Source organism: Triplophysa rosa, unplaced genomic scaffold (genome assembly GCF_024868665.1).
Source record: "Triplophysa rosa unplaced genomic scaffold, Trosa_1v2 scaffold92_ERROPOS1986756+, whole genome shotgun sequence".
Taxonomy (NCBI): Eukaryota; Metazoa; Chordata; class Actinopteri; order Cypriniformes; family Nemacheilidae; genus Triplophysa; species Triplophysa rosa.
This window is the reverse complement of record NW_026634927.1, coordinates 1-27755: the sequence shown is the minus strand read 5'-3', so window position 1 is coordinate 27755 and position 27755 is coordinate 1. Positions and strand designations below refer to the sequence as shown.

Genomic DNA, 27755 nt, shown 5'->3' with positions numbered 1-27755 from the left:
TACGCTGCAAACTTAGAAAGAATTACTATATTATTTATTATAACTTATGAGGACTAATCTACAAATTTATTACGGTTATTTAAATGAGACAGCAATATGGCCCGTAAATGCCACCTCCGGAGGACGCAACCTCTGAAACGAGCTGCTGATTGAGTTATATTTGCAAACAACAAACCACTGCAAACGTATAAATTATCAGATAACCTTACAGTGTAAGAGTTTATGCTTTCCATTACACTCCTGTAAGAGTCTGGCAACTCCTGTAAGCGTGGAGTCTGAGGAGGGGCGGGGAAAACCCACGCCAATATTTGAATTTGGACTGTGATACCAAGCTCAACCGCTAGGTGTCAATGTTACATACATCTCCGTTAAGCTTCTCAAAATAAGATTTAATTTAATAAAATGACAAACTCCTAAAATATAATTAAAAACCATTTTACATCCCTGTGGTTGCTACTTAAACATTAAGGCTGTGATTATAGCTCAGAGTGAGTGGGCTACAAGAATATTCCAAATAGAGTATTAATGCACATCAGCAGGACATTGCAATTTATGATGTAATTTATAGTTTCTGGACTGAGTAAGGGAAAAGGGCAGGTCAAAATACAGAAAAGCACACACAACCAGATGCCTTTATATTCCATTATCCAGTTTTTGAAAATCAAGTTGAACTTTTTTAGTATTTTCTATAATTACGTTATACATCATGGAAATAAGAAGGTAGCATTTGGTCAGGTTTACACACCAGGCATATAATGTAGGTTGTAGATTCATGGGAAAGAGGTGGTGAAGACAATAATTCCCACTGTTCTCTTAATGTTGTTATTACCATAAAAGTGGTTTAATGTTTCACTGCATATGGAATAAATGAGAGCTTCCTAATAAAGGCTGACAAGTACTTTTATTGTGTTACTGCACTAACCTCACCACTGCTGACTGAGAAGTCTAAATTTAAATATTAAGATTTCACAATTGTGAGGGTTGTGTGCTATAAATGACCAAGACAATGGCTGGAAGACACCTTCTTGACCCAGTGAAGCAGCATTCTCAAGCGATGGGTAAATTTAGATTTGGACAACAAGGCAGACTGAAGACCACAGTCATCATCGAGAATGTTTGCGAGTAACAAAAATTAGGACTCTGTGAATGGCGACTAGTCGGTCTTTAAGGGTGTTCATGGCGAGGATGGTAAGCTGGGCTCTGTTTTCCAATGGCAACACAGCCAACAGCCACCAACACCAAGTTGGACCATTGGGGTTTGCCTGAGAAAAACAAGACAAGACACAATAATTTGTGTTAATTGTATTAGGTTCGTTTGACATTGACCCATTAATGACACAGTGCATTGCGATTAATACCACGAATCGACAAGCAAACCATAATTTCGTGCATGTATAATAAAGGTTTAATAATTGGTAAAAAAAAAAACAAGAGTTAGGATAGTTAATTTATTATTTGGTAATTATTTGAAAAGTAAAAAAATACTATTCAAATTTAGTAATTATGTGAAACATATTACTTGATAGAAACATTTACCTGTGGGTCTAAATCTTTACCAGGCAGTTGGCCAAAGTGGCTGATGATTTGATTCTTCATGTCATCTTTGAGGGAGGTGAACCAGCCTGTGGCCTGGTCATAGACAGAGTCATGCAACTTCAGTAGCTCTGTCAACTCATTTCCTTCAACCTGAAAACACACATACTAGGTCAATATAAAAGACTAGTGATTTTTAGTCTTGCACCTTCTCCCAGAGACAAACATAATCCAACCTTACCATGCTCTCATGCACCAGTAAAAAATAAATAAAGCAAAAGTACCTTCTTATCCTCCAAATATTCAATCTTTGCTGTGTGGTACCCATCTCTCTGGCCGTGACTGAGAACTTTGAAACGAGCAACACCTTTGGTGTCCACCACTGAGCGACCATCAGGAAAAAACTTTACATCTCTCACCTCCAGCATACACCCATAGTCTGCAAACCTGTGAATGACACCAACACAGCCATTTAGCTTCATGCCACTGGAGATTAAAATTGCTCCCCGATGACATAAAAGTTATTCAAAGTAGTGTATAGTTGAGGTTTTGGTTGTTTAGAAGTATGTTTTAATGTAATCCTGTAAACCTGTAAGCAGTTTCAAACATATCAGGCTTTCCCTATTTAAAAATAAAAGGACTTTGAAGAAGACTTCTCACAATCTCAAGTTGACCACACTGGGCACTATAAAAAGTCAACTCAAGGGAGATAGCTGGTGGCAAGCTGTCATGGTTCTGTCCCACCTTGTCTTGCTTTTCTTGACCTAGTGGCAGAACCATGATAGAACCTCTTGTTTTATGTGGAGAGAGTCAGTTTTGGCATTCCATATACTCCCTCTCTCCGGTGTGGCGTCTCTGTTCCCGCCCTTTCGTCTCCTTGTTATTGTTTGTTAATTAGTTCATGTCCTGCACCTGTCCCCTCTTGATTTATCCCCTTTATAATGCCCTTGTGTCTTCTGTCTCGTGCTGGATCATTGTTCTGTTGCGTCGTGTTTGTCTTCGTGGTGAGTTCTTGTTGTGTAGTTAGTTTAGTTTACAGTGCTCATGTCAAATGTTATTATTTTCAGTCTAGTTAGTTCCTGTCCGTGTTGCTATGTTTTGTTATGTTCCCCCACGTGGGTCCTTGTTTTGTATTTTTAGTTATTATTAAAGTTTGTGTTAACCCCTTACCCGCTGTCTGCATTTGGGTCCTCTGTCCTTGTCTCTGTGTCTCACCCTGAGAACCGTGACAGAATGACAATAACGAGGAGACGAAAGGGCTGGAACAGAGATGCCACACCGGAGAGAGGGAGTATATGGAATGCCAAAACTGACTCTCTCCACATAAAACAAGAGGTTCTATCATGGTTCTGCCACTAGGTCAAGAAAAGCAAGACAAGGTGGGACAGAACCATGACAGCAAGCCATTAAAAAAATTCTGTACAGTATTTTTTATTGACTTGCCTTTCCAGTTGGGCAAATAACCACCAAAAAGATCTTTGTGTAACTAACAAGGTGCTTGGTGAGTACAATACACTTCTGTGCATTTATCAAATAGATGAGATATGGGTCATCATGAAATCAAGTATCGATTTTGCACAGTTATTGAAGAGCAAATTAATGTAAATCCATACTTCCACAAGGTCTCTCACCCTTTTAGTTCATCAGCAATGCACATGCCAAACTGCTTGGTGCCTGTTTCCATGGATCTGCGAATCATAAGCCTGTATCGAGGCTCGAAGACATGCAATGGGCATGGAATTGTAGGAAATGCCATGGTGCACACAAAAATTGGCACTTCTTGTTTCAGGCTGCAATGAAAAGAAAATATGAATACAAATACTGATACTGTGAATATATGAATACTGTACAAATAGTACAACAAAAAAGCAGAAAGTAGTTATTATTGACGCTATTACAAAAGCCAACTTGCTTTGAAAGTTCTTTCATTTCTTCTTCATGAACTTTTCTTCTTTCTGCCAGCTCATCAGACAGGAAGATTTGCAAAACTTCTTCCATGAGAAGAGTTTTGTTGTACGCTCTAGTCGCCAGATACTGCAAAATAATTAGGGCTGATATTACCATTTTGAACCAGAAAATGTTTTCTTTAAAAGAATAGTTCATCCAAATATGAAGATTCTTTCAATTGACTCACACTTGTGAAATCAAAGGCATATGACACCAACAAATAATTGAATTATTAAATTAAAAAACACCATGTCATCTTATAAAATGGTGATCAAAGCTCAGGAAAAAACATACATCCTACATTCAAGTAATCCAATTGACTATGTTGGATTAATTTGTCTTAAATTTGTGAGAAAACAATGATTATTTTGAGCTTAATTAGCAATCATCGTGTCACAAATCCATAGCAACATACAGATAAACACGATCATTTTGAAATTGATGAAAAAAGGTAAAAAAGGTCACTTTGGATAAAAGTGTCTGGCAAATGCATAAATGTAAATGTAAAGAATCGATGAGATTCGACCTTGTTGATTTCAACCTTTCTGCACTGATCTGTTGCAGTATACAAACATCCATGTTCAACTGCGCCCTAGATAAGCTGTGTGCGTGGAAGCACAAAGGGTGCATGCTGCTTACAGATTCAGTGTAAAACAAGTGCAACTGTTTAACCTGTACATAGTTAATTATACTTTGAGTTAAGAGTTGACTTTAGGGATGCGCAGAGCCAATATTTTGGATGAGGATCGACAGGACCTTTTTGCTGGATCGGGTATCGAAGTGATGGACCAATCCAAACCCGATCCTGAGCATTAGCCACAGATGTTACTCATAAAGCTTCAAAAGGGACTAACTATTATGAAACCACCGTAAAAGTTCATGCACTATATTCCAGGTCTTTCTTATGTCATTCAATAGCTTCATGTGACGAACAAACCAATATAGCAACTCCGCTGGTGCTGTCATCCGTCAATTACATTTAAAAAAGCTTCTTGATATCAGTTTGAGTTAACAAGTTCGCCTACCAATGGTATGAGAGGAACACAGCTATCACTCAACCAAACAAACATTACTAGCCAATCAGAAGTAAAATGGGGTGGGTCTTGGAGTGTGGTTGCTGGAGTGGAGACGTCACGTTGGAGAGTAGCAAGCAAACATCCTCCATCGGCAGGATGGAGAGTAAGTTTATAAAGCCTGAAGTGGGGGGAAACTCTTAAGTCCGTTACAAAATATGACATACACAAATTGGAGATTGACAAAGATCAATAACGTTGTGTTGTTTCGGAAAATCATCTAATCAGACCTCCGCTTCCACTCCTGCGTGACATTCGCGCGCGCATGCAATCGATCGATTTCTAAAGCATCTAAATAATTTTCAAACTTTCACATAGCTTATTGCACCTAAATGGACAAATACTCCGAGTTATGTCATAAACGTTGTCGTTTTTGTCTGAAGAGATTGAGATTCGACCTTGTTGATTTTTCGTTTTTGTGCAGCAACAACAATCTCTCTCTAAACATAGAGAAGACAAAAGAGATTGCTGTCGACTTCCGGAGAGGACACACCCAGCACCCTCCTCTGACCATCAACAGTGCTGCTGTGGAGAGGGTGATGTGTGTGGTTTGGGAACATCACCGCTCAAAACCAGAAGACTCTGCAACACATAGTGAATGCAGCAGGAAAAATCATCGGTGCCACATTACCTTCCCTCACAGACATTTACAACACCCAACTAAAAAAAATTAGTTTGTAGTGCCAGTAGGAGTTTAAAAATGCATAATAAATCTGCATCCACTAATTATTATAAAAAATAAACAAGCTCAAAAAGGTAGTATTTCTGTACTTGACTTGAGCACTCCAACTTGTTTCGGAAAGTTTTTTTTAATAATTCTGGATCCCTGTGTCGTCAAAGGGATCCTATTCCTTTTATTGGCCATTCTCCCAGAAAAGCACGGGAAGGCGAAAGAAAGAGCCCGCCCACGAGCCAACCAACAAGCGAGACCCGCTTACCATTAAGATCATCTGTGCTGCGTTAAGATAGGCTGCGCTGCAGCTTGTTCTCTTGCGATAGTGAAGTTCAGGTGTGTCTGTTTGTTCACGGCATTTCAGTGATGGATGTTATATACAGTTAGGGCCATAAATATTTGGACAGAGGCACATTTTTGTTTTCGAGTTACAGTTTTATAATAGATATTGTCTTAAAGTGCACACTCTCAGTTTTATTTAGAGTGTATTCACATCCAGATTAGCTGAAGGATTTAGGAATTACAGCTCTTTAATATGAAGCGCCCCCCTTTTTCAAGGGACCAAAAGTAATTGGACAGTTGAATAAAAAGCTGTTTTATTCACATGTATGGGCTTTTCCTTAAATAATTTTGTCATAAATGAAGCTTGTTAAAGGTCTAGAGTTGATTCTACATGTGGTGCATTTGGAAGCTGTTGCTGTGAACCCACATCATGGGGTTCAGGGAGATCGCCATGCAAGTGAAACAGACCATAGTTAGATTTCAAAAACACTACAAATCCGTCAAAAAGATGCCAGGAACATTAAGAGTGGCCAAATCAACAATTTGGTACATTCTAAGAAAAAAACAACACACCGCTGAGCTCAGTAACAAAACAATCCTGGGCGTCCCATATGAGATAAAAGTGGTGGATGATGACATTATCCTCTCCATGATGAAGAAAAACACCTTCACAACATCCGGACAAGTGAAGAACACTCCCCAAGAGGTAAATATGTCAATGTTTGTCAATCAAAACAATAAAAAGAATATTAAAGCTGCGAGCAGCGATGATCGGGCCCTCGCGGAAAGTGCCACCGCAACCCGATTGCATAAGGAAAACAGCGAATGGTAGGCGATAAAATTAATGCAGGCGAATTATAGTAGGATTTGTTATTTATTTAAATGCATCACATTCCCTTTTGCCAGCTGGTGGCGCTATCGCTATGAGTGAACACTGACATGGATATGTGTTCAGGCCAGGACTCTTCTCAAACATGTGAAGTGTGAGGCCGATCAGACATTGTGTGCCTGAGTTACTATGTCTTCCTGTTTCACGTAACATCAAACTTTGTCAGGCCTCCAGGAACACGCCCCTCAACGAAAAGTCAGGAACTTGCAATGTATCGTCACAAAAGTCTAGGAAGTTATATTATAAAAAGACTTTAATTTATTTACATGTACCAGATTTCCTGTTATTTCTTTAAATGTGTCACATTCCCTTTTGCCAGCTGGTGGTGCTATTGCTATAAGTGAACACTGACATGGACATGTGTAATCGTAGGCGATAAAATTAATGCAGGCGAATTATAGTAGGATTTGTTATTTATTTAAATGAGTCACATTCCCTTTTGCCAGCTGGTGGCGCTATTGCTATAATTGAACACTGACATGCATATGTGTACAGGCCACGACTATTATCAAACATGTGAAGTGTGAGGCCGGTCAGACATTGTGTGCCTGAGTTACTATGTCTTCCTGTTTCACGTAACATCAAACTTTGTCAGGCCTCCAGGAACACGCCCCTCAATGAAAAGTTAGGTTCTTGCAATGTATCTTCACAAATGTCTGAAGATCATACTGGCTGAACTCTTCAAATATGATGCTGATCTGTTCAAATCTCTGAGGAGTTAATCAAAGTTTAAAACATGTCACTTCCTGTTTCCTACAGGTGGCGCTATAACTGTATCTTAATATTACCATGTAGATGTCTTCAGGCCAGAACTTTTATCAAATGTGTGAAGTCTGGGTGAAGTCTGGGTTCTGTTAGACATTGTAGACCTGAGTTACAACAACTTCCTGTTCATGGCGAAACGCCAAATTTTGGCAGGCCGCCAGGGTCACGTTCCCCCACGAAAAGTCAGGATCTCCGCAATTTAGCTTTGCAAAGGCCTTAAGATGAGAATGACATGAAGATGATGTTGATCGGATTAAAACTCTAGGAGGAGTTCGTTAAAGTACGACGACTGGAAATTGAAACAAATTACAAAATTGCACAGGAAATCAAAAATCACAGACTTCTTGTTGGGTTTAGAGATATGCTCCAAGAGACTTTTCTTAATGATTCGGGGTGTTCTATGAGCCCACCAAATTTGGTGCATGTACGTTTTGCGTAGTGGCCTGGGCAGTTCTAGGTGGCGCTAGTGAGCCATTTTGCCACGCCTAATTTTGAAACCCCTATCAGACGTAAATTTTCGCCAGGTCTGATGCGTGTGCAAGTTATTGTGAGTTTTTGAGCATGTTTAGGCCTTCAAATTAGTGCTCAAAGAGGGAGAAGAACACAGAAACAATAGGGCTCTGCACTGCGGTGCAAGCCGGTGGTTTGCTCCTCCGTGCTCGGGCCCTAACAAGGAAAAAATAGAGAGGGTTCACAACAAGGTGCAAAAGCCTCAAGAATAGGATGGGTAGATTAGACTTCTGAAATAGCCGAACAAGCTCTAGAAAGCATTTTTTTTGGAGAGATCAAATTAATTTCAGCCTGCATAAGACTAAAAAGAATAAAAGATATGGAGAAGGCTTGGAATATCTCATGATATGAGCATACAACATCTTCAGTAAAATAGTGTTCAGGCAGTGTGATTCCATTTCCATGCATGACGTCCTCAGGCACTGGGTCACTGGTGTTTTTTTGGTGATGTAACAGAAGACAGAAGCATCCGGATTAATTCTTCACTTGTCTGGAAGTTGTGAAGATGTTTTTCTTTATCATGGAGAGAATAATGTCATCATCCACCACTTTGATCTCATATGGACACCTAGGATTGTTTTGTTACTGAGCTCAGCGGTGTGTTTTTTTCCCCCCAGAATGTCCAAAATTGTTGATTTGGCCGCTCTTAATGTTCCTGGCATCTTTCTGACGGATGTGTAGTGTTTTTAAAATCTAACTATGGTCTGTTTCACTTGCATGGAGATCTCCCTGAACCCCATGATGTGGGTTCACAGCAACAGCTTCCAAATGCAAACACCACATGTAGAATCAACTCCAGACCTTTAACATGCTTCATTTATGAAGAAATTATTTAAGGAAAGCCCATACCTGTGAATAAAACAGCTTTCCCTTTCTGTCGGTCTCTCGACGTTGTGTCGAACCGACAGAATGGGGTTTGTCTTGAGAACCTATCATCTTCAGAGTATTTAGAAAAGGCCAATGAAAATTGGCGAATGACATTTGCATGCCGGGCTCCTCCCCGGATGTCCGGGTATAAGAGGGAAGCCGGCATGCTCATTCATTCACCTTTTGTTCTTCAGAGCCTACGCATCTGATGAGCTTCTCTACGATCTTTGGTTATCATTTTTCTGCTGGAATCTACGACGTGGACAGCGGACGGTCCCTTCCTGCAGTGACTCTCCCCTGGGCGTCTCGGCAGTTCCGGAGGTGTTCGAGCAAATTTCCTTTCTAAAAGAGCAAATGTCCCGCTGTTCTCATGGGTGCAACACACTCATCGAGGAGGGGGACGGACACGATGCCTGCTTCCAGTACACTGTGGCAGACGTTGTGGATACGTCCTGCCCGCACTGCGGGCGGTGATGATTCAGACGTTGCGTCACAGGTGGCTGTGTTCCCACGGGACTCAGCCACCACCTCGTTTGCTCCCCGTTCCGTGGCGGCAGGACTACGGCCCTGCCGTCCGCTACGGCAAGCAGCGAGGGTGATATGAGGATTACTGTGAGCGATAATCCACCAGCCACTGGCTCACGGACCGTTCACACCTCATCTCGCTCGTCTGACCGTTCCCCAGGAGACGGTCCACCGTCTTATTCCTCAATCACGTATTCGGACACGATGCGTGATGATGAGATGTCTCTTGCAGCATCGGGGTTTAAGTACTGCCATCTGACTCCGAAGATTCCTCAGGCTCCCTCCCTCGGGGGGTCGAGCCCAGGAAGAAGCGGACTTCGAAATGTCAGCCATGCTTTCCCGGACCGCCATGAGTGTTGGGTTGCAGTGCCCGCACTGCCTCTCCCGGCACTCGCGGCTGGCTACATTGCACCTCGGGTTTGAGCGCGGCTCCAAGCCGCGCCCGCCCCCAGTGCCGTGTTTACCGGAAGTGCATGAGGAACTTAGTAAGACCTGGAACGCCCCCTTTCCGGCACGTTTCATGATAAACAAAGTTCGGTCACCGTCTCTTCCCTCGAGGTTGAGACAGCTGGAGGATACGTCGTTCTCCCCCAGGTGGAGTATGCCGCCGCGGTGCACTCGTGCCCGTAGGCGGCGGCCACCTGGGGGGGCTCGACCTAGACTTCCGTCCAAAGCATGTGGTGTCTCGGCATCTCTGGTGTCGAGAGCTTACATTGCGGCGGACCAAGCTGCCTCCTCTCTCCACGCTATGGCTCCTGCCAGGCCAGGGCGTTGAGAGAGCTCCACGAGGGTAAGACCGACCCAGCGCTTATGCAGGAACTCCGCGCCATCACCGACCTCGCTCTACGGGCGACCAAGGTGACCACGGGGGCCCTGGGTCGGACGATGTCCACACTTGTGGTCCATGAGGAACTCCTCTGGCCGATACTTGCGCAGATGAGTAACGCTGAGAAGGTCCGCTTTCTCGACGTACCCGTCTCGCAAGGGGGGGCTGGTTGGTGTTACTGTGGAGGGTTCTCGACAGTAAAAAGCAGTCCTCCGTGCCGCAACTCGGCCGCCTCGGCCGTCGAGTCCCGTGCACTGTCTGCTTCCCAGCAGCCCTGGTCCTCTTCAACGCCCTCCAGCTCTGGCGCCCCCCACTCAGGCGGCCCCCCCTGGAGGAGACAGCGAAGAGGAGACCATCGCCCCATCAGCAGCCGCGGCGAAGCGGCCCTCATGGGAAGACCTCAGGGGGATCGAGGCTACCATTGGGCCCGACCCCAGCCACATCGCTGGGAAGTCGGATAGGGACGGATCCTGCCCCGTCTCTCCATCTGCTGGCCCCCTCCGGGGGGCTAGCGCCCACTTACTCTCAAAAAAGGAGAGTTTCCTCTCTCTCTGGGTTATCACAGCCGCTCCCACCCTCTGCACGACGGTGAACGGCAAACTCGACGTTGCGTCATGGCGAAGCGCAATGTCGAGTATAAACACCAGCCCTCAGCACTCTCAGTCAGACAGTGCGTTGAGCTGCACAGTCGCCAGGCAGGAAAAACAGCAGAGCCGATCTCCTCCCCGGGGGACCTCCCCCGGCAAGGAATCCATACTGCTAGCCATCGAACCACCCCCCGGGGGGACGATGAAAAAGATCGTACCTTTAGTCCCCCTGTCTCATTTCTGGGAGCCTGTCCGGCTTCCCAGACTGTCAGGCTGGCTAGGGAAGACGATCCGTCTCGGCTACGCGATCCAGTCGCCTCACGCCCGCCAAGTTTCAGGGCATCCGATATACCTCAGTCAGAGGCTAGGATGTTCCCGTACTTCGGGCCGAGGTCGCCACCCTTCTGGTGAAGGGAGTGATCGAGCCCGTCTCACCAGCCGAGATGTTCAACGGGTTTTACAGCCTGTACTTCATTGTCCCCAAGAAAGGCGGGGGGTTGCGCCCTATCTTGGGTCTGTGTGTTCTGAACAGGCACCTACACAATAGCTGCCTTTCAGGTTGATCACGCAGAAGTGCATCCTGACGTCCGTCAGGTGTCAGGACTGGTTCATGGCAATCGACCTGAAGGACGCGTACTTCATGTCTCCTTCCTCCCTCGACATCGGCTGTTCCTACGGTTCGCGTTCGAGGGATGGGCATATCAGTACAGGGTCCTCCCCTTCGGTCTGTCCCTGTCTCCACGAGTCTTTACGAAGGTCGTGGAAGCTACTAAACTATCTCGACGACTGGCTCAGCTGGCGCACTCTCGAGATCTGTTGTGTACACACAGGGACCTGGTGCACCGGAACCTAGATCGGTGGGCAGACAGGTCAACTGAGAAGAGCAAGCTCTCCCCAGTGCAGAGCATCCTCTTTCTTGGTATGGAACTCGACTCTGTCCTCATGAGCAGCCCCGCTCACCCCCCGCGGGGGGCGCGAGACCCGCGACGAGGAAGCCCGCGCCCACGCGGCCTCCCAGAGGCAGTGCGACAACAGAGCGCGCCCGATCAGTGTTGAACTGCCTGAGGCTCTCAGACAGTCAGCGGTCCCCCTGAAACATTTCAGAGGCTCCTGGGATACATGGCATCCTCGGGGGGGGGTCCCCCTCGGGTCGATGCACATACGACCGCTCCAACACTGGCTACAGAGTCAAGTTCCTTGGAGAGCATGGCACACTGGCAGCAGACGTATGGTCACACGCTTTTCTGCCGACACACCCTAACGCCCTGGTCTCCATGACCTTCTTGCGGACAGGGATCCCCTTTGGGATGCCTCCCTGCAAGGTTGGGGTGCCGTGTGCAACGGGCAAGCAGTGTCGGGGCGGTGGACGGGCCCCCGCCTGCTTTGGCATTCAACTGCCTAGAGTTGTTGGTTGTGCTACTTGCATTGAGGAGGCTACTACCTCTCGTGCAGGGCAAGCACGTGCTGGTCCGGTCGGACAGCACAGCTGCTGTGGCGTATATCATTCGCTCACTGCAGCTAACATGACTCGCCCGGCGCCTCCTCCTCTGGAGTCAGCAGGTGATCAGTTCCCTGCGAGCCACACACGTCCCAGGCTTCCTGAACCAGACAGCCTATGCGCTCTCTCGTCAGTCGACGCCTCGCGGAGAGTGGCGACTCCATCCCCGCACAGCCGGCTCATTTGGGGGCAGTTCGGCCAGGCACAGGTGGTCCTGTTGACTCCCCGGACTCCACCCATTGTCCGCTTTGGTACTCCCTGTCCGAGGCAACCCTTGGCATGGATGCCCTTGCGCACAGCTGGCCGCGGGACAAGCGGAAGTACGCTTCCCCCCCAGTGAGCCTCATTGCACAGGTCCTGTGCAAGGCCAGGGAAGAGGAGCATCAAGTGGTACTAGTTACGCCCCTTTGGCCTAACCAGGATTTGGTTCTCGGAGCTAAGGCTCTGACAACAACTCCCCCCTGGCCGCTCCCCCTGGCGAACTGCTTCCCCAGGGGAAGGGGCACGTTACGGCATCCCAGGCAAAACCTGTCTCCCCCTCCACACTGGGAATGTATGTAGCCGCTACAGCCGCTCATCATGACCCAAGTGCTGGGTAGCCTCTGGGACAGCACGACCTGGTCATTAGGTTCCCAAGGGGCGCGAGAGGGTGACCACCTTATCCGTGCTCCGTACCCTCTTGCGACCTAGGTGGCGGGCCTCAAGAGGCCCCGCCCCATTCGAGCCTCTCGGGTTGCCGCTCTTTCTCAGTCCTGATAAAGACGGCTTTCCTGATGGCGCTCACCTCCAAGAGGGTAGGGGATCGGCAAGCACCCTCCGTGTCCACAGATTGCCTAGAACTCGGGGCCGGGATTCTCACGTTATCTTGAGTCCCCGCCCCGGCTACGTGCTCAAAGCTCCCACCACTCTTCCGAGAGACCAGGTGGTGAACCTGCAGGCGCTCCCCACTGGGGAGGAAGACCCAACCCCATCCGTGTTGTGTCCAGTACGCGCACTGCACCTCCACTTGAACCGCACACAGAGCAGAAGCTCTGAGCAGCTCTTTGTCTGTTTCGGAGGTCAGCAGAAGGGAGGGCTGTCTCCAAACAGAGGCTGGCGCACTGGATCGTGGATGCCCTCGTTAGGGCATACCGATCTCAATTCGCCCCTGCCCGTTGGGAGTAAGGTCACTCCTCATGGGCACTGGCTCAGGGCGCCTCTCTAGCAGACATCTGCAGACCTGGGGGTCGGGCTATGCCCAACAATTCCGTGAGGTTCTAATACCTACGCGTGGAACCGGTGTCAACCCGCAACCTGGCAAGGTGTAGGACCGGCAGCCGGTAGGGCGTACGCCTGCGAAAGCCCTTCCCCTTCCTTAGGGTGATCAGCGGCTATTACGCCTCCCCTCTTTCCCCCACTGGGTAGAGAACAGGCATTTTATCCATCACTAGCACCTTCCTCGGGGCAGGCTGGGCAGAGCAGCCCTGCCTCCTTAGGCCGGGGAACAGTTGAGTTATCTCCCACATAGCTCTAACCGGACCTAGTGCTCCAGACGAGGTAACCCCCCCCCTCCGTGGGCTCTGATGTATCCTCATGAATGGTTCCCACCTTGGCAACCCATGACCTCCCCAGGTGGTCTCACACCTTGCGGTTAACTCCTGCAGTCCGCACTTTCTTCCCTTGAGTTCTCCCCTGATGGTGAGACCATGTGGTGTCTCCACTAATTCCTCCCTACGGTAGGTAGTGGCCTCTGCAGCGTTTTCCCCCCGGGGGGAATAATGCTTACCCAGTTGCCCATACGGTGCCGGGCGGCTTCTCGCCATTTAGAGAACTAGGCCTCCGCCCGTGACGGCCGGACATGAACTGCACGCGGTAAGTCAAACTATAGTCCTATTCGCACAGGATTAGTATTATCTGGGGACCTCTGGTCATTTGTAATAATCGCAGAGATTGTCTGTGATCTTAATCCCGTGCGAAACTGCCATGTCTGTAATTTGTCAAGTAAAAATTCCCCCACAAATTACCTACCATATTTTGATGAACACCGAGGTCCTGTGATAATATTAGTCCAGTGTGAATCGGCATCTCTGCGATTTGAAATTTTGAACAAGATTTGGCGGGATCGTATCTCATTTTTTCAAGGTTTCTGTGCGCCTTTTCAGTCATCTTACGCAAAGAATGGAAGCTGCGTTGGAGTGTTTTCACAGTATTTTGGGTGCTGGGTTATGTCGCTACATACCAGACAACAATAATATTGGCAGAGAGAAAATATTCACTGTAACAAAACATGACAGGATCAGAAGAGCGAAACAAAAAAGAAGGAATATATGGAGATGGTTGACATGCATGGCAGCATGCGGTAAGGAACATTCTTCTGTTTACATACAACTGCACCTACAACGACAAGACTTTCAAGTAGGGCTGTCAACGGTAATGCGTTAACGCATGTGATTAATTAGTTCAAATTAACGCGTGAAAAATATTTAACGCAATTAACGCAGCATCCGTTTGTTTTGATTTCCTTTGTCTTGCGTTACATTATGTAATCACGCTCTTATTCGCGCGATTTGAAACAGTTGCTTTGACATGTTCAATGAAGATAGATAGCTTCTAAACTGTGGGACGCGGCAAAACGCAACGCGAGGTCTGGTGTGTACAGTAACGGGCTAAAGGCTGCGTCGGTGAATCTCTGTCAGACAGCGCATCCGTGTTAAGCTCTCTTTCGTGCCATGTTAAGAAAGAGGGAAGCGCCTTCACGTCATTTCCGGGAGATAAATCAGTAAATTCGAGTAAAATCACAGAGTTCACTTATCCAGTGCGAATGCGCAACATGATCACAGACAATCTCTGCAATTATTACAAATGACCAGAGGTCCCCAGATAATACTAATCCCGTGCGAATAGGGCTTAAGTCATACGTCTGTGTTTTGTTGGCAATCAACGTGTACGTGCATAATGTACAAAACATGAAGGGAATAATGTGATAATGTGTTGCTTGCTCGTGCTATAGTTCCATTCCACTCTCCCCACTAGTCCCACCTCTAGCAGCTTGTGTTTTTCCGGAAATAATCATACAGCTGTTACTTCACAAATTCACTCATTGCAATTCATTTACAAAAAACAGCAAGTCCTTGATTAAAAGTGTATCTGAACTACAGAACTCTACAGAAAAAAAACACAAATAACATTTGTAAAGTATATCTACAGAAAAAAAACATGGCAATGTTTATTTAAGGACAGGACACTACTTTGTTTACACTGTTGAACTTGTGTCCTTGCAATATTTCAACTAAGTAGATAAAAGCACATTTACCTCACAAAGGTTCTCTTTGCACAGGGGGCAGTTGGGGTTGTGGTCTAAGCAGCGCTCCAAACACTTGAGGCAAAAGGTATGTCCACAGGGAGTGGCGACAGGCTCATAATACAGTCTGGAAAAATAACATTTGTGAGGCTTCAGAATCAGATATCTGGTTCAAAGAGGAGACATTGCCATTCTTGTATCTGCATTAAATTAATTTTACTAATTTAATTGTATATACAAAGAAAACAATTTATATACACATAACACAAATTAAATGCCTATTACGTGCCTACAGATGATACTCATCCAGAATGCGAAGGCCATGTGATTTCCGCGATGCGAAAAACGCGGACGGAATCACTGAATCCAGGCATTAAAGGGGATGTGCAATACTTTCATGCATTCTGACTTCTTTACAATGTTAAACGTGCTGTCTTCTCATGCTTGACATGGTCAACTTGTCAAAAAACAAGTCGGACGTATGACGTAGTATTTCTGTGATCGATACACTTGCCCCAGCGTTCGTATAGGTTTCGGAAAGTTTTTTTCGAACATGAAAATCCGTTTCGTAATAACTTTTCTTAGTCCCTTATTGGACAATTCTCCCTGAAAAGCACGCCCACGCATCAACCTGCCAGTGCGAGAAGAAAGATCACGGCCACGCGTCAACCAAGGAGAACGGGAGAAAGAGCATGCGCACACATCAACCAACTGGAGCAAGAGAGAGAGAGCACTGCGTTCGCAAGTTCAGCTCTGTTTGTTCCATACATTTCAGTGAGGAATGTTATATAAACGGTGGATCTAACGCTGGATTTCGAGATAATTTGAAATTGTTATATGGAGCGGTCTCAGCGCTGAAACGGAGTCATATGTCTGTGTTTTGATGGCAATGGGTGCGCACATGCTTTAGTTCTGTACTGCACGCATGACACTTCTCTTTACAGCATCTCATTATTTGGGGACGCTAACACATCTCCAGAGCTGCTCTGAGTTTATTTCATAAGTATTTCACTCCAAAGTTGCTCTAAGAGTTTACTTCATGAGCATTTCACCACTTCATTTGAGTAAAGTTACTGTCAAACATGCAATAAAATGTTCTTTGTGACAACCCATCAAAATAAAAGTCTGGTTAATCTATATTAACTATGACACACCCACACGAATAAACTATAGTATATTATATTATTTCCTTCATTAAAGGTAATGTAAAAGTAAAATAAAAAAATCTTAAATTTAAGTAGGTGTAAAAAAAAAAAAGAAAAAACAGAAAATGCACTGGAGAGATGCAGATTCATACTAACATAGTCGTGTAACAGTACATGCACTATAACTTACATGAGGAGTCAGGAGTAACAAGAAACTTATTTTAATAATCCAACAAGGTACATGGAAGGAGACAGGAACACAGCAACATCCGTATAAACAGAAAAGGCAGACTATATATACACAAATGCTGATGAGATGATGGCAGTCTGGTGTGCTGATGATGGAATATGGTGCAGGTGATTGGCAGAGAGGGATCTTGGGAAATGTAGTGCTCTGGTGATGACGGGTGAACAGGGGATTGTTGACAAGTTGTTCATTGCGCTTTTTTACGCATTACGGATTTTGCAGTTAGGTTCAAAAATACTGTAGTATCTAGGTGTCTTACTATAGTTAATGAGTAAATTCTATAGTATAGTGAAGTATTTTTCATGTGGGCAAAAATATTACTATTGTATCATAAAAAAAATGGAAAACTCAAAATTGTTTTATAGGAACAAGATTTCATAGGGCCCTAGAATGCATAGATTTTCACAAGTTATAGAGTAGGTAGGGACGTCTGACTTCTTATCTTATTGCTTAAAGGGCTGTTCACATTATAACGATAACTATAAAAAATAAAGTTCTTCATTTAGGAGGATAGCAGGGTTCACAACGAAACTGTAACAATAAAAATACAGAGAACAATATTGTTGGGATAACTTTCAGAGCAATTATTTCCTAGCTGATGAACGATAAAACTGTCTTTGGTGAACGATAAAACTGTCTTTGGTGGACGATAAAACTGTCTCTGGTGGATCTAATATTTAGCTATTGATGATTGTGACGCAGGTTTTATGTCTGAATTAAAGACCGTAACAGTCGGAAAGCTGTGTGTTTCTGGCTGGATATTATACAGTATATCTGTAATGTTTATATAAATCTGAACAAGCAGGCAAAATATATGCCAGCGATGAGCGAAGCCTGGTTGTTCCATCACAGCGAGGCACCAAATCACTTGCAAAAACCTTAACTCATTTGGTTCCTGTGGTGGAATGAACTACCAGCCTCCATCCGAACTGCAGCATCCTTCACAACTTTCAAAAAACAGCTAAAAAAAAAAAAGCTCTGTTCCGCATTTATTTGACTAACGAATAACTGTCTGTCTGTCTAAAAAAAAGCATGGCCATGTAAACTAACGGTACTGTATAGCGTGTTGACAAAATGTTTATATGCTCTCCTACTTGTAAGTCGCTTTGGATAAAAGCGTCTGCCAAATGAATAAATGTAATGTAAATGTAAATATGCTTTACATCCCGGACACGAGCGTACCTTCATCCTTTAGAGCATCTACCCTTTGCTGTCATATTTTGGAGAAAAAACGTTTGGGAATAAAAACGAAAGCATCATCAGCAGGTCATCTACATTCATTTAAGTGACTGTAAACACAGCAGCATGCGAGCTCTAATATAAACATAACATTATCATTATCGTCCACAGGAGTGGATGCAAACAGTTATAGTTACAGGTATCGTTATAGTTATCGTTATAATGTGATTATCCCTTAAGGCATACAGATGGTACTCAACCAGAATAATCCTTCTGTCGCCACTGTTCTCGCAGCTGTATTTCTGTAATGTGTGTTTGCAATGTTTACCACTAAGTGGCAGTCTATTCATAGGCTTTTGCTCAGCACGAGCTGACACGTCAAGCTTATTGTCTTAACTGCGCCTTAGGGGATTCAGGAATAAAAAGATAAGAAACACTGTCTAAAATAAGAATGTTAATAGAATTCAAATCCATAGGCACAAGTAATTAGTTATTTAATAATATTTAATTAATATACTTGAATGCCATTTGACTAGGAACACATTTAAATAGGTCACATGCATTCATTTTCATACAGAGCTCAATGTTTGTATTAGCTGTGTGTTTTCTGTGCCAACTGAGAAATACAGCGAGTGAGATCAGTAAAGAGTGCTTGAGCAAAACCCTGCATCTGTCCGGTGCGTTTGTGTTTGCTCATCTATATATTGTGTTGCCCACAAAAACTGTGACACGATTTAGGTTTATTTCCTTTAAAATAAACCAAATATCCTCTATAAAAGTGATGGATTGTCATCTACCACCGCCATATAGAATAAACATGTCCGCAAACACAGCAATGTTTCTCCACTTTTTGAAAACCCAAATTATTGAGATAGCGAAAAAAAATTCACGTACATTTAAGTATTCACGTAGGTGTTATAACGACACCAGTGTCATAAAACGTATCTGCTGTACACTTTATTTATAATATCAAGCTTTTTTAGGTATCTCTAACTGTGACAGTGAGTACTTGATAGTTTCAGAGAACATCATTAATATTAATGAGTTGTATTGTCATGAATGTTTTCTGCGTGAACGTGACTGTTATGGTGCTAAACAGTTAATATCAAAACATTGAATAAATTAAACAATTGAGCCAATTTACCACATGAAGGCATGAGGTAAATAAACACCAGCTGCCCAGAAACAACAGAATGCGTTACTATTTCCAGGGACTTTGTAAAGTCTCAGGCATGGGCCAGTATGAGATTTTGACAGTATGATAACCTTGCGCTAAATTATCATTTTATGTCAGGGTAAAAACAGGTCATGTACAGTATGTCAGCTTAAAACAGTTGATCCCTAAATTTTTGAAGGCATGGGACCCTCTTTCTAGTACTTACATGCATGTCTAGTAATTAAACTACAGACACTGTAACTGCCTATAGTGCCTATACTATGATTTAAGTTGTAATACCTCTTCCATGCTCCAGAGGGGGCTCTCTAGAGTACTGCTTCCCTGGGATTAATGCTGCCTTTACCTGCTCTCTGAAATTTGATAATTCCCACTTCTGATCTCATGATTCCGAGCTGGTTGTGTTCAGGAGCTTTGTTGTCGAAAAAAATGAGGGACGCCAGATTCATGCTTGCATGTGTCTTGGGAAAATGTTATATGGTAATAGTTTTCAACCGTACATCCTACTGTATAGTTTCACTGGTCAGCTTGCTGACTATTCTGAAATATTGGCGAAATACATGTTATATTTTCACAGTGTATAAAACACAGTATGCTTCAAATGGTTATTAATATACTGTATGTAAATATGTACGAATTCAACGACAAGACAAGGCAATGAAGCTGTTGCGGAAAAACAAATAAATCTGTCACAGCAGAAATCCTTCTCCCATCAGCCACTATCTCGGGGAATTCTGGTATCAAAATTATTTCCCAACTTCCCAGTGGGAAACGGGACATCAGAGGGCGTTCATGTGCAATTTTTACCTCGGAAACTCATATTTCCGATAATTCTGAGAACACGTGAAGGCAGCATAAAAGTCAGGGAAAGCAGAGCAAGAGTATGTTGGTTAGAGAGAAGCATGGCTTTCTCAGGTGCTAACCCTTTGTGTAGAGTCCAGGAAACTGTTGTTTTAAGCTCAACCAAGTGTTTTCTTGTCATTTAGTGTTGTTAACTTTGAGTTCATCATATATTTGGTGGTTTATGTTTCTCTGTGTTATTTGGTTGTGATTGTAAAGTACTAATGTTAGCCTGTATGTTTCTGTTAGAAGGACTCTTTCTCACCCTCCTCTTCATTTGATTTCTCTGGGACATACTTCATTTCTAAGGCCATATTGCTCAGCGTTGACCTTTGGTCTCTCATGCCTACATTATCATTGGATATATACCCTAGTGTAGTCTGGCTTCAAGCTACGTTTTTGGAGCTCATGCTGAAAACTCTAAATTGTGGATTATTTACTCATCTCCATGTTAACATGGTTTTCATTATCGTCACCCGTGGACATTAAACCTAAACCCTTCATAGGGCACTCATTGAAATCCTTTGAAATTCAAAATCTCAACCCTGGAGTGTTATTGGAGTTTATTACAAGACTTTTGTGAGTTAAAAGTTTAAGTTTAAACTTTAAAATCAAGTTCAAAACCAAGGTCAATGAAGTTACCATATGGTTCCTCACCGGTCTATGGTCATTTTATTCCCAAAACGTTTATATATTTTAAAATATAAGACACTTATATAAAAGAAAAAAAATGTTCCTAAGTAAAATAAAAATGTTCCTAAATAAATATTCGATTTAGGAATTTTTACTTGGGAACATTTTGTCTTTTATTTAGTAACACAAACAAACACTCAAAACCGTGACAGTGAAGTGCTGATTTACTGAAAACAAATAATATTGACAGATAAATTGTAAATATATAATAAAGTGAAAAATAGCACCAAGTACTGCTGGTGCCACTTATTTTAGCAGTAATAAGGCTCACAGTAAACATAAAAAATGCCATTTAGGTATAATACAAACTGTATTAAGTTTAAGTTTCCCAGTGGATCACTGTATAATGTTACACAAACTTGTGGCAACATTCAATGCATTAACAAATACTATTGCCCTATGTTATAATGCATTATTAGTAAAAGTATGACTTACTAGACTTATCGGGCGTATGCAGGGTTGGGCCTATCGATTCCGATTCCTAACGATTCTTAGTTTCGATTCCAAAGCGGTGAAAAAGCAAGTAAAGTCAAGCAAGATCAAAAATATTTATTTTGTGCCATTATTTACAGCTGAACACACAAAAAAGTGTCCCGTGTAAGCCTTCCTTTCGAAGCGAGGGAGAAGGGGGTCTCACGTCACGTGTAGCATCATGCGCCGGTGTTCTGTCAAATTGTCCTACCCTGTCAGATTTTCCTACCGCAGGGCAAAACTTAATATAATCTAAACCACATTGACAAAATAAACAGGTAGGATGATTTTACAATGCAAAATACCCTGTCAGATAGTCGTGCCATCTTAAAATAAACACATAAAATAAGTTTACAGTGTAAATACCCTGTCAGATTTTCCTACCAGCATAAAACAAACATGTAGGATTAATTTACAGCGCAATACCCTATCAAATTGTACTACCAGTATTAAATAAATATGCAGAATGATTTAACAACGAAAATACACTATCAGATTCCCGTAGCAGTATAAAATAAACAGGTAGGATGATTTTATAGCGCAAAAAAAAAAAAACGTAACATTGATGTGCGCATGGCTCCGGCATTGTCCCTGCACTGGTGTCATCGGTGGCTAATGAAGAACACTCGGAGTCGGCAGTGTGGGTCCTAGGGATGCGCAACGCTTCAAACATGTCGCATTCTTGTAATTAGATATGGTGAACCAACCGCAGATGCGTTGCCATATTGCTGGTGACACCCGTGTTGCAACATAATAGTTTGTCACAATAATTACACTTAGCTTTGCCTTTTTGTGATTTTGCAAAATGCAGCCACACTTTAGAGGCCTTCCACGGTCCATTGTCTGAACTGACTTTTAGTATTCGAGCGGAAGGGGGGGGATGGGTTTCAAATATGATCACACCATTTTTCAGCAACAATGTTCACTCATTTCTAGAAATCCTAAACAACATCTATATCAACATTAAACACAATTATTCAACCATATAACATTTTAGTTTCATTAACTTATTGTTCGTTTTGATGATATTTACGTATTTGTGGGAGTAGATAGGAGCGCAGATCCGTGTTTCACAAATTATAGAATTATGTGGGAGTAGATAGGAGCGCAGATCCGTGTTTCACAAATTATAGAATTTGAATTTGAAACGCCCTGGCAACTCCTGATTGGTCACATGCCATGATGTCACTATTTGTGACGTAGACTGATCTCTATTGATTGACTGGGAGACATCCATGTGCTTACACAAGCGCACAACGCCGTTGTGATTGGTCGATTAAGTTACCAAATATGGTAACTTGCCCGATAAAGGGTTAAGGACACTTCTTGTGGGTCAATGGACAAAAGAGCTCTTGTTGTTTGGAAGCCTTATCTTTCATTCTGATAGCCAAGGCAAATATACATGCAAATGATTATTTTTGTTTTTGTGTGTGACATTTTATTTAAACACTTTATTGAAGCTATTTCTGTGGTCAGTCTCATGGTTTGTGTGGTTCTGATAAAATCAAAATTAGTCAATGGAGTCCTCTCTTTTAAATATTTTATAATTGCCCTTCTGGGAGTGCTCAGCGGGACGGTTACAACACATACATATATAAATCGATTAAATGCAGATGACCGAAGAACAAATTAAGCATAAACAAAAATAGCACAGAACCTCATGGATGCCTGCACTTTCCAAATTTGATGAGACATAAAAAACAGCTTATACCTTAGGAACAGTATAACTGTTAATATAAATAGATATAAATAGATGCTGTTAAAGTTCACTGACAAGTCATTTAAATGGTATAGTTCAGTCAGTTAAAAGTTCTGTATATCACTGTTTATATATACTATATTATATATAAGCATTTAAAACTAACAAAAATGTTTTGGGATACTTTGATCCATTTATTCCGGAACAGATATTTATCTGACACATGTTCTTTTAAACAGCCAGATTTTTTGTGCTCTCTGTTAATGCTCACACAACTCTCATTAACCCCCATCTCCTGCTGCAGGAACAAAGCGTCTAAAAACCCTGAAAACTATTTAACTAAAAACTGAGAAGTTGCATATTACCAATGAACAGAAATCCTTTAACTGGGCATTTTATACCTATTATTATTAAAGCCTATGAAGGCGGTATAAAACTTGTTTCCAAGATGTTATTTTTTGTTTACGTCTTTAAGTTTACTTTCTATTACCATCACATTACAGCATTTCTCATTAATATTAATCATGTTATATCACGTTCAGAGTACCACTGCTCTGGAAAACAACTTGTCTGGTTCCAGTACCAAAGGAGGTATGCCCTATTGAACTGAATTGAGTATAGACCAGCTGCACAAACATCTCACATTATGAAGACTATGGAGAGGATAGCCATATCACATGTGAGGCCACTAGTTAGCTTATCACTGGCTACAATTTGCATACTGCCCCTAGGTTGAAGTGTAGGACGGCATCATATACATGCTGCAGAGAATATACCCACACCTCGACAAGACTGGTGAGGTGTGGGTAAGATTCATTTTCTTTCTTTCTCCGGTGCTTACAACACTATTCAACCAGTTTTACTGGAGGTAATGCAGGTCGGTGCGATGTGTGCATGTTTTATCAGTCTGTGGTTGCCAGCTCCCTTATTCTTTGCTGTGGTGTGCTGGGGCACTGGTGAGAAAGCAGGTGATGTCAACCGGCTAAATAAACACATCAAGAAGGTAGATTCTGGTCCCTCTGGAGATGGTAGCTGAGACTAGAACAATGTCCAAATGTATGATCATCATGGACAACCTCTCTCACCCCCTACATGCTATGCTTGTTGGACTGAGGAGTAATTTTAGCTGGAGACTGATTCAGCCCTGGTGCAACAGTGAGTGCTACAGAAGGTCTTTTTTGCAATACGACTGTATAATTCATCCCTTATGAGCAGAGACACCATTGAACTTTTGGTAGATAACACCCATTCACACACACTGTATCTTGATGTTGTCCACATACACATTAAAAACACAAGTGTAAACGCGCTTTTGATCAGAATTTCATCTCAATGTAGTGTAAACGCAATCCCACCAGTTTATCTACATTTACCGGTACAACTTCACAGAAAACCCCACCCTCTATTATTTCTCTCACTCGTCTGTCCAAAGCCTGTCAGAGTAAACCTACTGCGGCGCAGATGACAAATACAGCGGAAAGTTTGCTCTTGCTCCCGAGCGTTGCACAGTCGTTCATTTCTTTACAGTGTAACGTTATCATTATTTGCAGCCTACAGATGATGTATTTCAAATCACACTAGCTGTTTTACTTGACCACTTCACCTGTACAATCACAAATGACTGTTCAAGCAGCCACTCGCACACTCATCTACAGACATCTAGTTTTTAAATGCATCATTGTTTATTCATGTCACAGACACAAATAGCAACACTATACCAGGTTGTTTTTAACACGTGTGCATGGATTAAAGTGAAAAAAAATCTTTTTTTCAGGCCAAGTCATATTCCTTTAACAGACACTTTATCTAAATAGTCGAAACCAATAGCGTTTTAAAGGGAGATGTTTTGAACCACTTTACGTAGTATTGCCAGTTTGCGTATTTTAAAAGCAATGTTAATCCATGAAAAAATTATACTTACCTAGACAAATAATCAACCATCTATAACTTTTCAGTGCATTTTTTATTTATCTTATAAGACCAAACAATGTTTTCTGAAACTCTTAATAATTAACAGAAAAAAAATAAAAATAAAAAGAACCACTAAAGACCAAAAATGTTCTTGTATTTGTCTCCTGAGTGCTTTTCACTTTTTCTGCCTTTTGGCTGTGAAACCATATTCCTGAAGCTTGGCTACACCTGACACCCGTTTCAGTGTTTGACTAGTTACAGTAGCTGTGTCTGAATTCGCCCCCTATCTCCTATATAGTGCACTATATCGGGTGTCCGCCATTTTGTAGTGTTGTCCGAATTCTGGGTAAAAAACTATGGAAGTAAAATAGAGACAAATGTGTTTGAAGCAAAAAGACGTGCTGAATAGCATTAACTGAAAAAGGATGCATTGTATTAACAGTGCTCACATTTTAAGGTTCTGCAATTCAACATGGTTGCATATTTAAGCTGTGAATTTTTTTAATGGAAACATTTCACACACAGTTTCACCGTTTAAAAATTTAATAATCAAAATTCACCTTTTAAATTTCATTTAAAAATTTCAACTTGTTATAAAATACAAGCTTTAATATTCGACAGACAATTTTCAGTCCATATAATTTCGGTTTAAAAATTCGCTTCCACAAATTCAGTGGTTCAAATTCGACTTGAAATTCAAAGTTTCACATCCAGGAATCCCAGGAGAAGCAATAGAGCACCGATTCCGCCAATGCATGATCTCTACCTGCTGGTTCTGATGAAGACCAAAGCAAGAAATGCAGATACTTTTTATATGTTTGCAGCACAGTCCACTTATCTGCTCGATTAAGTGAATTTATTTGATCTCATAGATCTCTTCTTATGCATCATCAAGAAAAAAATTATTGTTTCTTGTACTGGCAGCTTAGCTCACCACTATCAGCCCTGGAACGGACATGGGACAATTCCAGGTGGCCTGGAATCAGTGGACTATTCATACATTTATAATATTAATTTAATTATTTAAATATCCTACCCGATCTACTAGTACTGCCTATCTATAGTAAGAGTTTATGTTTGTATTTGGCTTGCTATTTATACGCATTCATTACTTTTTACGTGCATATGATTACCCCCTTTGTTAAGATGGTGTGGGTTAAGTCGGTATGTACATAAAAAGTGCACGCAAAACACGTGTATCATATGCACGCAAAAGGTCATTTCTGTAGCTCGCCAAATACAAACATAAGATCGTGCTTTTGATAAGCACGATCTTAAGTCATCAAATAATGGTTTGAGTTTCGGAGATGAGGAAAATTGTATTTGTTACAGTGAATTACTGAATCATAATGTGTTTGATTGAGTTTTTTAAATAAAATAAGCTAATTGTATGAAGTTATTTGAATGACACATGCAATGGTATCTGAATAAATGTTCCAGAAAACAAGACAACAAGATTTTAAAGCATTACATTAGTTACATAACACCATCATAATAAACTTAATATTTAAATTCAAATAAAACATTTTATTTCGGTTTAAAACTATATAGGAAAAATAGCAATAATTATACATTTTAAACAGACAATAGTAGTAGGCTAACTGAAATAGTAGTGCAAACAGATGTAAGAACAAGCCATGAACAATTTTTCATCAGAACGTAAAATAATCTACAATATAAATAACAGTCTTTTCTTAAAAACGTAATTGTAAAATATGTAGTAAATGTAGGATATAAATGTAACTTAAAAAAACGAATAACTACACCACTTAAAAGAGAAATATCAATGGAAATAATTATGCCTATACTTTTCATCTGAAATCTCAGAACGCAAACAAAATAAAGCCAATTATAGCTTATTGTATGAACGAATGAATAAAAAAACAAACTGAAATACTGCAACAATAAAGACACCTATACCTATTAGTTCTGGTATTATGTGAGAAATACGGCGGGACATGTTAAAATTCTTATTGTGTCATTTTGTGCTTTTTGCATTCATATTTAGGGCTCTTCCGCATTTCTGTAGCCTACGGTTATTAAAAAGGTGTAGGCTATACTAATCATCTGGTCTGAAGATTAAGCAACATTAAGCGTTTTAGCACGGTACACTGGCCGTGATGGCATGGTCTGTGGACGCTAAAGGGACAGTGTAGGCTAAAGGCACTTAGCAAATCTTGCAAGCTTATAACGTTTTTGTTTCACCATGCCACCATACATGTTGTGGATATTCAGCTAAATGTTTAGCATAAGTTTAAAGAGGGTAAATTTGATCATTTAACTGAACTGTACACATACATTTTAGACACGTACATTACGTGCTTTCTCCAACGTGCAGGTTTCAGTGTATTTCTGTCATTTAAAATGCATAAATTTAACAATATGCTGATTTATTATGTGAGCATATAGATTAAAAATTATTATACCAAATCGTAATTTCGTTTTGATATGTTATAGTATTGGCTAAACAAATTAAAAAGAAAGGCTATAGCCTAATATAAAAGTATACGAAATACAATGCGCCAAACAGCAACATCTACAGATAGTTGTGTATATTGCCATGGAGCACTCATATTGTTTTCTGAGCAGTAATTAAATATATTTTTCACTGCTCGGCCATGCAAACTGACTTGCGTTGAGGTGTATGTTTGAGAGGTCCTCATGTGTCCCAGCGGCATCGGGTCTAAAACGTTGACAAAATATGCCTTGGGCACAGGTCGTGTCCGATATGGCATCGGGTCTCTGGTAATTTATAATGAATGTGCTTTTACCAATCGCCCCGAAAGACACAAATTAATTACATTTTATAGTTAGGTAAACAACAAATATTTGTTACGCCAAACTTTACAAGACATAATTAGGTTAATATACCGTGAGTGATTGACATTTTAGCATTTAATGAACAGACAGCAACTCAAGCAATTAGCGTGTAGTCATACTCGCATGTTCGTGTGTGGCACATTATTGGGAAATGCACACAGCATGCAACAAGTTTTTATCTTTGCGCTTAAAAACCATCTTACAGCTGTATAGATCCATAACGCCATGAGGTATCTTGCTTGGCTGCAGGCTGCACAAGACGTTTCAGGTCTAGTCGGGTTCTAAAGATGGCTTATTCAAAGATAAATTATTAATCTTTGT

General features: G+C 42.0%; 1 protein-coding gene across 1 annotated transcript; it reads right to left on the bottom strand.

Moving 5' to 3' along the window:
• Nucleotides 1-647: 647 nt before the first annotated feature.
• On the bottom strand, nt 648-19449 carry LOC130551337 (LON peptidase N-terminal domain and RING finger protein 3-like). The gene is made up of 7 exons (XM_057328905.1): nt 19347-19449; nt 15268-15428; nt 3446-3567; nt 3165-3323; nt 1818-1980; nt 1537-1686; nt 648-1262 (listed from the first exon to the last, which is right to left on the bottom strand). The coding sequence occupies exons 1-7, from the start codon at nt 19447-19449 to the stop codon at nt 1104-1106; spliced, it is 1017 nt and encodes a 338-aa protein (XP_057184888.1). The 3' UTR covers nt 648-1103.
• Between the last annotated feature and the right edge of the window lie 8306 nt (nt 19450-27755).

Coding starts and splice junctions, on each gene's coding strand:
- LOC130551337 (XM_057328905.1), bottom strand. CDS start 19,449: ATGAATCTGGCGTCCCTCATTTTTTTCGACAACAAAGCTCCTGAACAC. Junction 3,568..15,267: donor GCAAAGAGAACCTTTGTGAG/GTAAATGTGCTT, acceptor ATTATTTTGCAG/TATCTGGCGACTAGAGCGTA. Junction 3,324..3,445: donor GAAATGAAAGAACTTTCAAA/GCAAGTTGGCTT, acceptor TTTTCATTGCAG/CCTGAAACAAGAAGTGCCAA.